Raw genomic sequence first — 14,419 nt, forward strand, 5'->3', positions numbered from 1 at the left:
GAAAGTGGAGCAAATAAATTAATATCAAGTCCCCGATACTTAATATAAATGTATTCAGTCCTTCACTCAGTGCCGGCAGGGGTTCCGATTGGACCAGACCTTGGGGATGCGGCTCTTAGTGGTTCCCCCAATGAGGAACCACAGAAAGCAAGATTTTTTTTTTTTTGTTAAGCTCTTGAGTGGAACATAATTTTGCTTTCTGCATTTCCTCCTATTTAGTATTGCTTGGTAAAGCAGTATTGAGGGTAATAGCTAATAGCCTCATCAACATGAATTTACATGTGATGAGCGCTATTGACTACGTGCTGGTTTGGATGCGCGTTTTGGACGTGCTAATCCCCTTATTGCATGAAGGGTTTTGGATGTGCGTCCAAGCGCATGTAAAGCTGTGCGCTCGGCTGAGCACACTATATTGCATCGGGCTGAATGTACTAAAAAGGCTTTTCTCTTTTTAGAAAACTGGGTGTTAGTAGAGCTGCTAATGTGTGTTAAAATCAGTATATTAACCAGCAGTAACAGATGATTATCAAGCAGTTTAGTACAAAGATCCCTAAGAGTTAGGGCATAGAAGGAAGAAAAATAAAACAACCAGACCTTTTTCATTTTAAAGGAAATATTTGTATGCTCATTCTAAATTATGGACATACTGAGAATTTTTATAAAGGCAAAATATTAGTATAAATAAAACATAAGAATGCTAAGTATAAGAGTAAGTTAGCAGATCAAGAAGTAATACTAAAAGCATTGGGTTATTTAATATGTGTGATGCCAACAGTGTAGAGGTATGTTATAACTATCAATAGGGAGAATATCTCACCTTTGTTAGAGGGATACTTACGTTCTACAGTTAGGAAACCAGAAGTCTTGAAATCCTTGGCATCACAAGTATACATTTTAGTGTCATCCAATGTGCAGCCATGAATAATAAGTTTTCTGACTCTACCATCAGCAATGATGTCATATTTCTTTGTTTTATGAACTTCATGTCCATTTTTGAACCATCTGACCTCTGCATTTTCTCTGGATACCTCACACTCCAGTACAGCAGTAGCTTCTTCTTCTACTGTCTGATCTTCCAGTGGTTTAGTAAATTCAACTGGAGGTTCTAAAAGAGAAAATATGTGTTTATAATAAAAATAATAACATTATTTAAGCCAGCAATTCTCAACCGGTGTGTTGCGACACACCAGTGTGTCACCAAGCACCGGCAGGTGTGTCTCAGCTCCAGGAGACTCACTGCCCAACTTGTGCTTCTCTTCTTCTCAGGGGCGGGGCCAAAGAGTGGAGAGACGCTGTGCACCGCTGCCAGAGGCCAGGCCGGCGGCAGCTGAAGAGTTGGACATACCCTGTGCACCGCCGCTGGAGGCCAGGCCAGCGGGCTAAAGAGTGGAGAAACGCTGTGCGCTGCAGACGGAGGCCAAGCCAACGGGGTCGAAGAGTGGAGAAGCCCTGCGTGCCACTGTAGGCCAGGCCAGCGGCAGCTGATAAGCAGAGGCTAGGCTTATTGGGCCAAACAATGAGAAGAGGCTCCATGTGAGCTTGTGTGTGTATGAATGGCAGCTTTGTGTGCCTGTGGTAGAATGGATGCATGAGTAGTAGCTTTGTGTATGTGTGTGTGTGGTAGAATGGGTGCCTGGGTGCGTGAGTGGCAGCTTTGTGTGTGAGTGGTAGAATGGGTACCTGGGTGCGTGAGTGGCAGCTTTGTGAGTGTGTGTGTGGTAAAATGGGTGCTTGAGTGGCAGCTTTGTGTGTGAGTGGTAGAATGGGTGCCTGGGTGTGTGAGTGGCAGCTTTGTGAGTGTGTATATGGTAGAATGGGTGTGTGAGTGGCAGCTTTGTGTGTGTGTGGTAGAATTGGAGCAAGAGCATTTGTTTGTGGTTGAGAGCTTGTATATAAGTGAGAGAGCATGCGTGTGAATGAAAGAGAGACTGGTCAGAGGTGGTGTTTCTGTGAGAGAGAGACAGACTGGTCAGGAAGATGACTGGTGTGTATGTGTGTGTGTGAGAGACAGAGACTGGTCAGGGAGATGACTGGTGTGAGTGAGAGAGAGACAGAGACTGGTCAGCAAGGTGACTGGTGTGTGTGCGTGAGTGTGTAAGAGACAGAAACTGGTCAGAGTGGTGACTGGTGTGTGTGGGAGAGACAGAGACTGGTCAGGGAGGTGACTGGTGTGTGTGTGGGAGAGGGACAGACTGATCAGGGAGGTGACTGGTGTGTGTTTGAGGAAGAGAGAGACTAGTTAGGGAGGTTACTGGTCTGTGTGAGACAGAGACTATATGTGAGTGACTGGTTGTAGGCCTTAAGGAAGAGGACTGTGAGGTCAGAGCTTCAGCAGCCACTGCTGCTTCTGGTGAGTTCTATTGGCCTGCAAGGGAAAGGAGTAGGAGAGTTGCAGAAGACAGTGTAAGTAAAGGTGGCTTTTTAAGTTTATTTTTCTTGATTGACTGCCATTTTAATTGTTTTGAAGTATTTTATTGATATTTGGACAATTTTAAATAATTTTTATGAGTTTTAAATTGTTGGATATTATTCTGTTCATCAGCTGTTTTGTAACATTTATTAGTATAGTTTTACAATTATTTCTGAGTGGGGATCTATAGCAGCTTGGCTTACTCTGTTTTCCTAACAGGAGGTGTATTAGTGTTTAGGGCCTGGTTAAATATTTGTAGTGCTGCCTTTTCATAGCTAGGGTTGTTACCGTTTGAGTGTGTTCCATAATACAGGTGTAACTTTGTGCGGGTTAGTTTGTGTGCATTATGCAGATCCTGGGACTATGTTAGGTGCTATATTTCTCTTTCCATTTCTCCAGGTTTGCACTGCATGCAGAGTGGCTGTTTTGGTTTTCCATTCCAGTTTGTCTCCATATTAATTTGTTGTCTTTCTGTATTGGTGAAGGTCAGTTCTGGGTGGGTGACCGAGGTGAGGTATTTTACTAGCATGTAGGCTTTTGTATCTATCTTATTTGTTGTGTTTTGTCAATAGGACATGCATTAGTGGTAAATTACTGTCTTTTCATAAGGAGGGGTATTGTGCTTGCCAGTAAAGAGTTTGTTTTGCTTTTACTGAGAACCAGAATATCTTTTTTTGTATGGTGAATTGTATGGGTAATGCCCTAGTTCTGCTCTGCACCCATTTTGGGGGTCGAGAGGGTTCCTGAGGATGCAGAATGTATATTTACATTTTGCCCTGTGATGGTCACATGTTCAGTGTGTCATGCATGTGAAAACCATCTGTCAGGTGTGTCCCAGCCGAAAAAAGGTTGAAAACCACTGATTTAAGCTATAAATGCAGGCTCAGAAGCCATCATATAAAACCTTTATATGAACAACCATTTCTATAGGAAGCATGGCATATTTTTTTCAGGAGCAGACACTATAGACAATGGGAATGCATTACAAAGGATTAAGATACCAGCTCATGAAAGAGTGATCCTAAATCCATATGCAGTAATTGCAAGTTTATTTAAAAAGTTGTTATCCAGTAACTGAGCAGCTATGCTCTATAAATCACAGAACAGCATCACACAAGTGATACTAGAATCTTATTTTTCAAAATGAATGTAATCTCCAGAGGTTCCATTGAAATCAACTCCCAGGAAAAACAGCAAAATTGCTTACCTGTAACAGATGTTCTCCTTGGATAGCAGGAATAAACAGACACTCAAATAGGAACTCCCTAGATGAGGGTTGCAATAACCACATTTAGAAAAATTATTTTGTTTGTAACCCAGTTACGAGGGTTTAGGGAGCGTTGATGCTGTTACTTGAATAGGTTTTTAAGAACTGCTTGCCCAAAGGCAATGTCTGCTCTGCATTCAGATCATCTTTCTGGAACAATATTTGTATCTGTTAGCTCACAAGAGTATATTGAACTTCACTTAAGCTTGATAAAATTTGTAAAGATAATTGCATTATAAGTTGGCATTATAATAGTGAAACTGGATGTTTAGAATATATGGTATATTCTTGTCTAGTTATATATGACTTTTGGAAGTTAGTATGGCACTAAATTAAACGTTTTTTACCGCTTCAATGTGAGCTCTTATTTCAGCACATTATTTTTTAATCAGCTTTTCTTGATGATAATTATTCAAATCAGTTTAAGAAATTGTTTGATATTTTATCATTAGCAATTAAAGTTATTTTTGAAAATTGGAAGAAAAATATATCCATAGACAGTCAGTATTTGTGGAGTTTAATTAGTATTACATGCAAACATTAGGTTTACATTGCTGAGAATTTTTAATATTTTTTAGGAGTTTTTAATTGTTTTTAATTGTTAGAAGTTGTTCTGTACATCATCTCTTTTGAAATATTTATTCATATAGTTTTACAATTAGAAAACAATGTGGGGATATATAAGCAGCTTGGGTTTTTCTGTTTTCCTAATTGGAGGTGTACTGGTGCTTAGGGCCTGGTTTAATATTTGTAGTGTTGCCTTTTTATAGGTAGGGTTGTTCCTTTTGAATTCATGCCATAATGCAGTTGTAACTTTGTGCGGGTTAGTGTGTGTGCATTATTGCAGATCCTGGTACTATGTCAGGTGCTATTTCTGTTTCCATTTCTCCAGGTTTGCACTGCACACAGAGTGGCTTTTATAAATTTCCATTCCAGTTTCTGTCTCCATATTTATAATTTGTGGTCTTTCTGTACTTGGTGAAGGTCGATTTTGTGTGTGTGACCGAGATGAGGTATTTAACTAGCATGTAGGCTAGTAAAATACCTCCCCTTATTTGTTGTGTTTTCTCAATAGGACATGCATTGGTGGTGAACTGCTGTCTTTTTATAAGTAGGGCTATTGCACCTGGTAGTAGAGGGAGTTTGTGTTGCTGTTACACCAGAATATATTTTCTGTATGATGAGTTGTATGGGGAATGTTCTAGTTCTGCTTTATACCCATTGCTGAAGGGTGGGGGTGGGGTTCCTGTGGACACAAAGTGTACATTTACATTTAGCCCTGTGATGGTCACATGTTCAGTGTGTCACACATGTGAGAACTATCTATCAGGTGTGTCCCAATGAAGGGGTTACACCAACAGAAAACAGGTTGAGAACCACTGCCCTAGACTGTCAAAGTCAGGGCCCCTGTTGGTTGCTGTTTGAGTCCAATTCCCCGTTACCTCCTGCCGTTGAAGCAGATAGCAATCTTGGAGTTGCATCAAGAGTTTCAGGCTCATTGGTTAAGAGAAGTAACAGCCGCATCAGCAAGTTACCCCTATGCTTGTTTTCCCTGACTGCAAAATACAATATCGTTGTTTTTTGCTGTCTGAATCTAATTTCCCATTTTCTCTTGTCCCCCTGCAGTTGAAGCAGAGAACTGATGGAGTAGCATCAACAGCATGACTCTAATTCCCCTTTTCCTCTTATCCCCCAGCTTGGTACAGGAGTGCAGTGATGAACAAGAACATTCCTAGCAAATCAGATGTGAATGATGTCACAGAACCATCTGTTCCCATGTGGCCTGTGACATCACAAAGAATCCATGTCAGCTGCAAGCAAACCAAAACAATGTAATAAAACCACATTAGGAGTTAATTTAATTTCTATTTAAATAAAATGTTTAAATTAGCATATGCTACAAAATACAACATAGTTTATTTTCACTCTTCATTCTTCAGGGGAGGCATATTCAAATTAACTTGTGGATTTGCCATGCTTGCATTATGCAGTCCTCTCCCCTCACTCATAGTTAGTGTCAATAAAACCTTTAGCTGCTAGGAAACTATTATGTATTCTCTGTTTAACACATGTCAAAAAGAAGGTTTTGATATTGCTCAGCTTTACCTTTCACAATCAGATTAGCTTGGGTTTTGAAATCTTTTGCGGTCAGTTTGACTTCACCAGCATCCTTTAACTGAACATCTCTAAGGGTAAGTGTGTGAACTCTTCCTTCAGCACGTGTGACAACCTGACAAATCAAAGACAAATTGAAATTATTCACAAATCCATTCAATAGCATTATATAAGATGTATCACAATTGCATATTGCTTTTGTTGGATTTTATGTTTTGGCCAGAAAGTGCTAGCCAGAGTTGTGTTACTTAAAGAATTTATCAGACTGTGACTGTGGTGCTACTATTACTATATTCATCAGAGCATTAACACTGAATGTGAACAAAGCTTAATAGGACTGTAAGAGGCAGGCACTACATGGTATGTGCTTAATGGGTGGGCTCAGATAAGATAATCTTTCTTAGAAGAATCTCTTTTTTTAGTTTCAAACTATTTTCTCTCACCTACAAGTACCGTACCTTCAAATCCTGCTTAAAAATCCACCTCTTTGAAACAGCTTTTAATTTCAAAACCCCTGACTCTTTTATATCTTCCTTTCCTCATGTTAAACATGAAATAGTTAAGTGACTACTAGAAAATTATTTGTTTTGTCTGGTTGAAATACTGGAACTGAAACTGTGGAAAAGCTGTGGAAAAGCAGAAACCAATAGAAGACAACTAAAAGAATTTTTAATGAAAAAATAAAACTAAGAGGGTAAAAGACCAGTGATTGGAATAATTGGCTCACAAGACGTTTCTGAGATAATCAGATCCTTTGCCAATACTGAGGTCTTCCCTCTATTATATAAAAAAATGTATTCTTTTTAGGAATTTGAGCAATGAATAGGGATGTGAATCGGGCTTCGGACGATTGAAAATATCGTCGATATTTTCAAAATCGTCAGAAATCGGGGGCTCTCTCAAAATGATAGGAAAACCCCACGATATTGTTTGTGGGGGTTCCCTTATCGTTTTGGGGGAGGGCAGGGAAAACGGCACACAAAAATAACCCTTAAACCCACCCCAACCCTTTAAAACTAATCCCTTAGCTTCCCCCGCCCTCCCGACCTCCCAAAAACATTTTACAGGTACCTGGTGGTCCAGTGGGGGTCCCTGCAGTGATCTCCCGCTCCCGAGCCATCGGCTGCCACTAATGAAAATGGCGTCGATGGCCCTTTGCCCTTACCATGTGACAGGGTATCCGTGCCATTGGCCGGCCCCTGTCACATGGTAGGAGCACTGGATGGCCCGTGCCATTTTTAAAGATGGCGCTGGCCATCCAGTGCTCCACCAGCCCTTCCCCTGGATCTGAATCATCAGAGACAGGTTCGCTGGGAGAAGGCTGCGAACCTGGAGCCTGCATCCGCCGAATCCGCATCGGCGACACCTCTCTCCTAGGAACCTTGCACGGTGGGGCGGCAGGCTCCTGAAAAGGAGAAGCCCCCCGCTTGCCTCCTGCACTAGCCAAAAAGGCTTGGTACATCAAAACAATAAACTGAGGGGAAAACAGCTGGGGCTCAGCCGAAGTGCCCTCTAAAGGGTCAGAATCTGCATCAGGGGGGCCTCACCTGCTGCCCGGGCTCCCACAAGGCTCAATTCGGCTGGGAAGGATGGTCCCCTTCCCCCAGCACCCTGGCCTCCGCGGCGCGAAAAGTATCTAAGATGGCTGCCATTCCTGCGCTGACCGGGAACGGGTCCTCCGGAGCCTCGGGGACAGCGAGCAGCCTCCCCGTGCTGTGCTGCACGAGAATCGCCGCTGCAGCCACGCCAGAACTCTCCTCCCCACTGGAGAGGCACCTGCTGCACGTCCCCAAAAAACTGCGGGTAAGCCGATCGCTGCAGCGATCGCACCGGCCGGATCGCGGCATGGCTGAGGGGAAGGAGAAAAAACCGCACGGGATCGGTCGGTCGGCCCAAGAAGAAAAAATACCCGCCACGAAGAAAATAAACAGGGAACTCCCCACTTGCTGCTTTTTTTTTTTTTAAACTAAACTTTTTTTTTTTTTCAAACTTAAAAAAAAAAGTCACAAAACAGGCAGAAGGACTTCCCTGAAGATGATGACAGCTTAATCAGATGATAACAATAAAGGGGGTAAGAAGCCAGACCACCAGCTATCCCCCGCCGACTGACCACACTACAAGCCTGGGGTTCCCAACCCCTGCATGTCCGAAGATGCCTACAACCAGAGGGGATGGTCCCACCAGGACCTCACCAACCCTCTGGCAGACTCCACCGATTTCTGACCTTTTTTTTTTTTTTTCTAATATATTAGTGCTTGGATCAGAACCGTAGGTTTTGCACCTCCTCCATCTGCTGGAGACAGAGAAATACTGAGGAGCAGCAGGTGTTTCACCAGGTTAAGAGAGGGCACTCTCAAAGTTTTTCTCTGTCTCCATTTGCTGGAAGAGAGGCAAAACCCAGCAGACTGGACTGATCCGGGTACGTACAGGGAAGGATGATATTAAACTGGGGGGGGGGGGGGGGGGGGGTTGGAAATCCTATCCCCTAACTGAACAAACTGGGAAAATGGCAATGACATCAGTGCACATGTCTTTTAAAATTCCCCCACTGAAAGATTTAAAAAAACAAAACAAAAACAAAAACACACGTGCATCCATGTGCATGCGGTTCCCAGCATGTGCACATGGACGTGGCTATTTTATAACATGTGCACATGATAGGTCGAGGTGAGGTGTTAGTGGTGGTTTAGGGTTTAAGGGCCACTTTCGCATGTAGCGTGAGATGTACGAACAGCACAGTACAGCTTGGTGAAGATTTGACGTCATTTGGGTGAGGAAAGTCTCAAAAAGAAGACATTTTGTATTCCTGAACATACCCAGATGAGTCCAGAGAAGTGGGTTGTGTATCCCTACCAGCAGGTGGAGTCAGAGAGCAAAGAACTTTGGGCACTGCCATATATAGAAGAGTGCCAACTGCCGTCTTTCAGAATTTCTCTGACTCCAGCAGGTGGTAGAGATGCACTCCTGCAGTCTTAGTTTTTAGTCAGTGTGTTTTGTTTTTTGTTAGATAGTGATTTTTTTCTTTTTCTGACAGCGCTTCCTGAGGTGTTAGGCACCTTTCTGGGCCATCACTCAGTGGAAGCTGGGCATCTGGGGCAGTTGGACACCCCTGCCTAGGTTTCACCCACTGCGGCTCGGTGGGTGAAGGCCGGGTGCTCCTAGTTTTTTTCCCCACCAAAGCCACTTCATCTGCTCCCTCGACTTTCCCTGCATGAGGCTCCATAAAGTTAAAAAAAAAAAGAAAAAAAAGAAAAAGTCTAGCTGCTGCATTTCTTTTTCTGAAGGTAAGGAATTGGGGCTGGGGGGGGGACCTCAGCAGCCGTTCAGGGAGTTGGTCGGCATCTCCCCTCAGCTCCCGGGGCTCTGGGTTGCCTCTGAAGGAAGAGGGTAAGCTGTACTACAAGGCCCGTTTGCCGGCGCATTTCGTCGCGTTTGCAGGCTCAGCTGTTTTTAATTAGGCCTGCCGGCTTGATTTTCTTGCGTCTCCGGCGACACGCGCTTTTTTCACTGCAATGGCCATTTCTCCTCAAACTTCCATCGCGTGGCCGCGCAGTTTTTTTATGGGCCCCTGCACTAAATCGGCGACCTGCCGCGCGTGTGGGGCATGCGGTCAGGCGCTCGATTGGGCTAATCTTTGTTCTGACTGCTCCTCCGGGATGGAGGGCTCGTCGGGTCCATCCGCCCCCTCCGGGGGGGGGGGGGAGAGGGGTTCATTGCACCGAGAATTGCATGAAGAGGATTCTCCTCCTGTTTTAGCCCCTGTGTGACAGGAGCTTGATTTGGGGGCTGGCAATTCGCCTCGAGACGATTCCCTGCAAGTTCTTTGCTCTCTGACTCCACCTGCTGGTAGGAATACACAACCCACTTCTCTGGACTGATCTGTGGTATTACAGCAGGGGTGGGCAATTCCAGTCCTCGAGGGCCACAAACCAGTCTGGCTTTCGGGATATCCCTAATGAATATGCATGACAAAGATTTGCATACAACTGAGGCAGAGTGCATGCAAATCTCTCTCATGCATATTCATTAGGGATATCCTGAAAACCAGACTGGTTTGTGGCCCTCGAGGACCGGAACTGCCCACCCCTGTATTACAGGAACGAAAATTAGCAGGTAAGAACCAATTTTCATCAATGTTTTCTCACCCTAGCTTGATGGTACCCTGTTATAAAGGCCATGATACATTGAACAAACTGTATTCATCCATTCTTCTTGCATGCAGTTCATTTTTATTTTGCTATGTTCTTTTCAAAACGTATTGCAATTTTCTTGTTCTTACTTATTCAATTTTGTGATTTTGAAACTTTTTGACTACATTCATCCAGAGATGCAGCAACAAATCTAACTGTGAAAAGTTGTTAAATGTATTCTAAATATTCAAAGTAGTTATAGCAGTTATTGAATTTTAAGTAACAATTTAAAACTTCCTGGCCCTCCCACTATGTAAAAGGTAGAGCCAGCACATGAAGAATAATTAAAAATAGCTGGTGAGAAATGCTTGGAGAGCAAATCTGGCTGGAAAGTTATCTGGTAGTTATGAGCAATTGCCTCAAATAGAATTTCAATCCTCTTAAGCCTCTTATATGCAGCACGCTTAATCCAGTTACACATTCAAAAGAATACAGCTTGGGAAAAGCATTTAATCAAATTCAACTAATGACAGCAATTAACATTATACTGTCACTAAAGCACTAACTTCATGTTTTATATTAAATGTCTATAGTGTAATTTCATACATAGTAAATTTAAAATGTTTCTTTCGTTGGCATCTCACAGTATTTAAAATCCAGTAGAATAAGGGCATTAACACACAGATGTAGTTTTAGTGATTAAAGACTGACCATTAAATATCAGTCATGACTTTAATATCTTCGGTACTAGTTGAGGAAGTGAGAGATAATTCAGTTACATTTTTTGATAACAAGAGAAAAGACAGCTGAGCAGAGGCTGTTTATAGAGATTTTACCTTGTCACTGGGTTCCAGTTTCTTATCTTTCAGGAACCATTCCACTGGGATCCCTTCATAGGATAGTTCACATTCAAAAGTAGCCGACTCGCCAGCTGTCACTGTCACATCCTTCAGGGGCCTCAGCAAGCCAATCACTCGAGCTTTTCCAGGAAAGAAAGACATTTTCAATTTATTTTCCTACTCTCAAAAGAGCTGCAACCTATTACCCACTGATCTCCATTGCAGCTTTCCCCAAGAAAGCAAACTATAGCACTGGAGCTATTTAACCTCCCTAAGTACATAGGGGCCACTAAAGGAGAGGAAGGGAGCCTGGTCACTAGAGACCCTCTATTTCCATATAGCCATTTCCTTAAGATGAACATGGCCAGCAGTAATTTCCCAGTGCATCTGCCTCCTTGCCAATCATCCACATGCCTCTTTCTGCATAAGGTATGTGCTTTCTAAAATAGTGTTGCTGGACTGAATGGGATCAAGTGGCGAATGGGTGGATTATCTTTCACTATCCAGCAAACCAGGCATTCACACAAAATTTGTCAGTTTGGTGAACTCTCTTCAGGACTGAAAAGCCATCACAGCACTTTCTCTGCAATACTTTCATTTCAAAACAAATAATTATGCAAAACCACAATAACAATAGAGTGCATCTGTATTTTCTATTCTAACTGCTATAATTAAAAGGAGCCAAAATCTGAGAAATATCCAGTGCATTACACTTTATGTAAATAGGTTGGTGAGTACAATTGTACTTTATAAATAGTACTGTGTCTCATGGACAAAATAAGCTCTGTTTTCAAAAAGCTTCTCCTATTCTGTGTCTGTGGCAAAAAAAAAAAGATATTTCATTTAACATGGTTTTATGGCACACTAAATCTACCAATAGAAATAAGTATTAAAGGTAAACTAATATCCACACACATGAAAACAATTACCTTTAACTCTAAGATGAGCACTGGACTTGGCATTAGCTGCTTGGAAGTCAACTCCACCAGCTTGATCCAGTTTACAATGGTAAAGGATAAGGAAGTGCTTTTTGCCTTCTTCTTTAATTTCACAATCCTATAAAAGAAAAGAAAATGTGTAATTCCAGTAATAATGTTTTTACAATTTTTCACATTTATTTTTCAGCTTTTTCCCAGATAAATAATGTGAATAAAACATTGAATATTACAGGAATAGTTATGCAATAAAACCTTAAAAAAAATCTCCAATCAAAAAGGAGTTTAAATAATCAGCAAGCAGCATCCTTTATCAATAAAGTCCCAGATATGGGTGTTCCAAGAAAACAGTGATCTGAATCACAAAAAAATGAATGTTTTCAGATTGTGATCTATCCTGCATTTGCAGGCATATTGTAGAGAGAATTTTGCACCCATAATCCACAATGACTTGGTGAAAGTTGGACCAAATTATTGGTATTGCATGTCCCATATTACATGGGAAAATTCTATGATGGCAAATAAGGACTATTAGACCCATCTCATCGTCCCAGTTTGCTTCCTTTTGCAATGCCATAGATCACAGCTGATCTCTGGTTTCCTTTACTTTTTGCAGGTAAGATCCTTTGTGCTTGTCCCATTACATCTTAAACGTGGTTACTGGTTTTGCCTTCATTACTTCCACTGCATGCATCCACCACCCTTTTTGTGAAGAAATATTTTTACTACTCTTTAACACTCCACTTTGAGCCTCATACTGTATCTTGATTTCTTGTTTTAAAAATTCCTTTGCATAGTTTGTACCTTTGATTATGTCTCTACCATACTGCCCCTATTCTCTGCTCTCTTCTAGGGTATAGATATATAGATCCTTAAGCATGCCCTTGAGGAGAGGAAAGAATTGAAAGGGGAATATGATCATCAATGTTCAAAGAACTGGAGTGCCTAGCCTTTATTCTTTTTCGTTGTTGATAATTTAAAAATGTTCTGTTTCTGCCCTGGTGGTCCTAGAGCTATTTGGGAAGATTCCCACTGTTGATGGAAAAATTTGTAATAAGAATGCTATCAGCAGAATTTCTTTGGATGCAGGTATCTACAAAATTTTTATTTATTTATTTATTTATTTATTTTTAATTTTTATATACCGAAGTTCTTGTAGGGACTACAAATCACTCTGGTTTACATAAAACAAAGAACTGCTCAACAGAGAGCTGAGCTTTACATGGAACAGTAGAACATATGGAACAGTATAACTGGTTGACAATTTAACATAGAGCTAAATAAAGAAATAATAGTTTAACTGGTAATAAATAGTAATAAGTAAAGAAATATAATATATTATATAAGCAGTATAACTATTTAACGTAGCAATAAATATAAATATAAGCAATGCCAAATATATATATGAAATAAAGTAATTTCTTCAATCGTATCAAAATTTCTTCAATCGTATCAAAAATATCCATTTTATGCAGAGGTTGACCTTTCTTTAGTGTAGATCCACATAGTCACAAAGACCCTGAGTTATTACATTTCCCTACTTTATACTTTTTTTTTTTACTGAGGGGTCTGGAAGGTGAAAAAAAATCGGAGGATGTGTCATTGGGAAACTTTCAACAAGGTAACGACAAAACAAACCTAATTCACTAACATTCTCCACTTTAAGAAAGTTAATTCTCCTGAGATTTTTAAGTTTTAACATTTTTTGAAAAGTTACAATAACTTCACTATTAATATCTAATTACAGGCTATGTTTTGTTTAACAAAAGACTATCTAATATATGCTCCTCAGTTTCACATATTTTATCTTTGCTAAGAAACTAATTACAAGATTTCATACCGGGGAAACTGTAAGTATATTAAAAAGGTTCATACTGGGGACTGGAGCAAGGTTTCTCCTTTAAGTTTCCAAGTTGCATGCACATCTTCTTCAGAGATTTCAGTATCAAAGCGAGCTGTTTCTGTTTCCATAACTTCAACACTATAGAGGGGACGGACCACTTTAATATCCCGTTCTGAAACACAGCAGCAGATAAAGTCAGCACGAATGGAACTAGTCACAACACCAGGCTCTTATGAACAAGCAGTGGACTCTACACTCCTACCTTCAATGTTCAGTTTTGCAGAGGTTGTGTCAGTGCCACAATCACATGTGTATTCACCAATGTCCTTTTTCAAGGCTTTCTTAATGGTCAAGATTCGTTTTTTGCCATCAGCCTTAATAACAACACTCTTGGATGGAGTTATTTCCTTCCCATCCTTGAACCATTTAACCGGTGCCTTGGCTTTACTAATTTCACATTGCAAAACAACTTCATCTTTCTCTACTGCTGTGTAATCTTGAAGCTTGGTGGTAAAGTATGGGTCACCCTCTGCAAGTAAAAATATAGCAAAAACAAATGCCATGTTTACTGTTTTGAAGTGCAATGGATTGTATTTAAAGTTGATGACAAAACAGTTGCTCAGTTGGATGAACAATTCAAGTTACAGTGCACCGCAAATGAAGGCATGATTTTATGGGGAAACTTTTACACAATCAGAATTTCAACATTTTCAGCTACTTTGGGACCTATATACCAAAAGTGTGCTAAATGTTAGTACTGATGTACTAAGTTAATGATATGCAGAATGCACTTGTGCTCCAAGGCCATTGTTAAAGTGAGCACAGGCCTTTGAGAGCAGGTGCACACTGGAAATCATTAACCTTAGTACATCTTCTCCTG

The 14,419-nt window shown here is 41.1% G+C and overlaps 1 protein-coding gene across 1 annotated transcript in view; it reads right to left on the reverse strand.

Moving 5' to 3' along the window:
• The window catches only part of TTN (titin), a 509,207-nt gene that overhangs the window by 152,930 nt on the left and 341,858 nt on the right, over positions 1 to 14,419 (reverse strand). The window contains 6 exon segments of the mRNA XM_029605898.1: positions 839 to 1,105; positions 5,784 to 5,907; positions 10,759 to 10,901; positions 11,691 to 11,817; positions 13,572 to 13,711; positions 13,802 to 14,068. Of these exon segments, the coding sequence (XP_029461758.1) occupies positions 839 to 1,105; positions 5,784 to 5,907; positions 10,759 to 10,901; positions 11,691 to 11,817; positions 13,572 to 13,711; positions 13,802 to 14,068 (1,068 nt within the window).

Source organism: Rhinatrema bivittatum, chromosome 6 (genome assembly GCF_901001135.1).
Source record: "Rhinatrema bivittatum chromosome 6, aRhiBiv1.1, whole genome shotgun sequence".
In the NCBI taxonomy this organism is placed as follows: Eukaryota; Metazoa; Chordata; class Amphibia; order Gymnophiona; family Rhinatrematidae; genus Rhinatrema; species Rhinatrema bivittatum.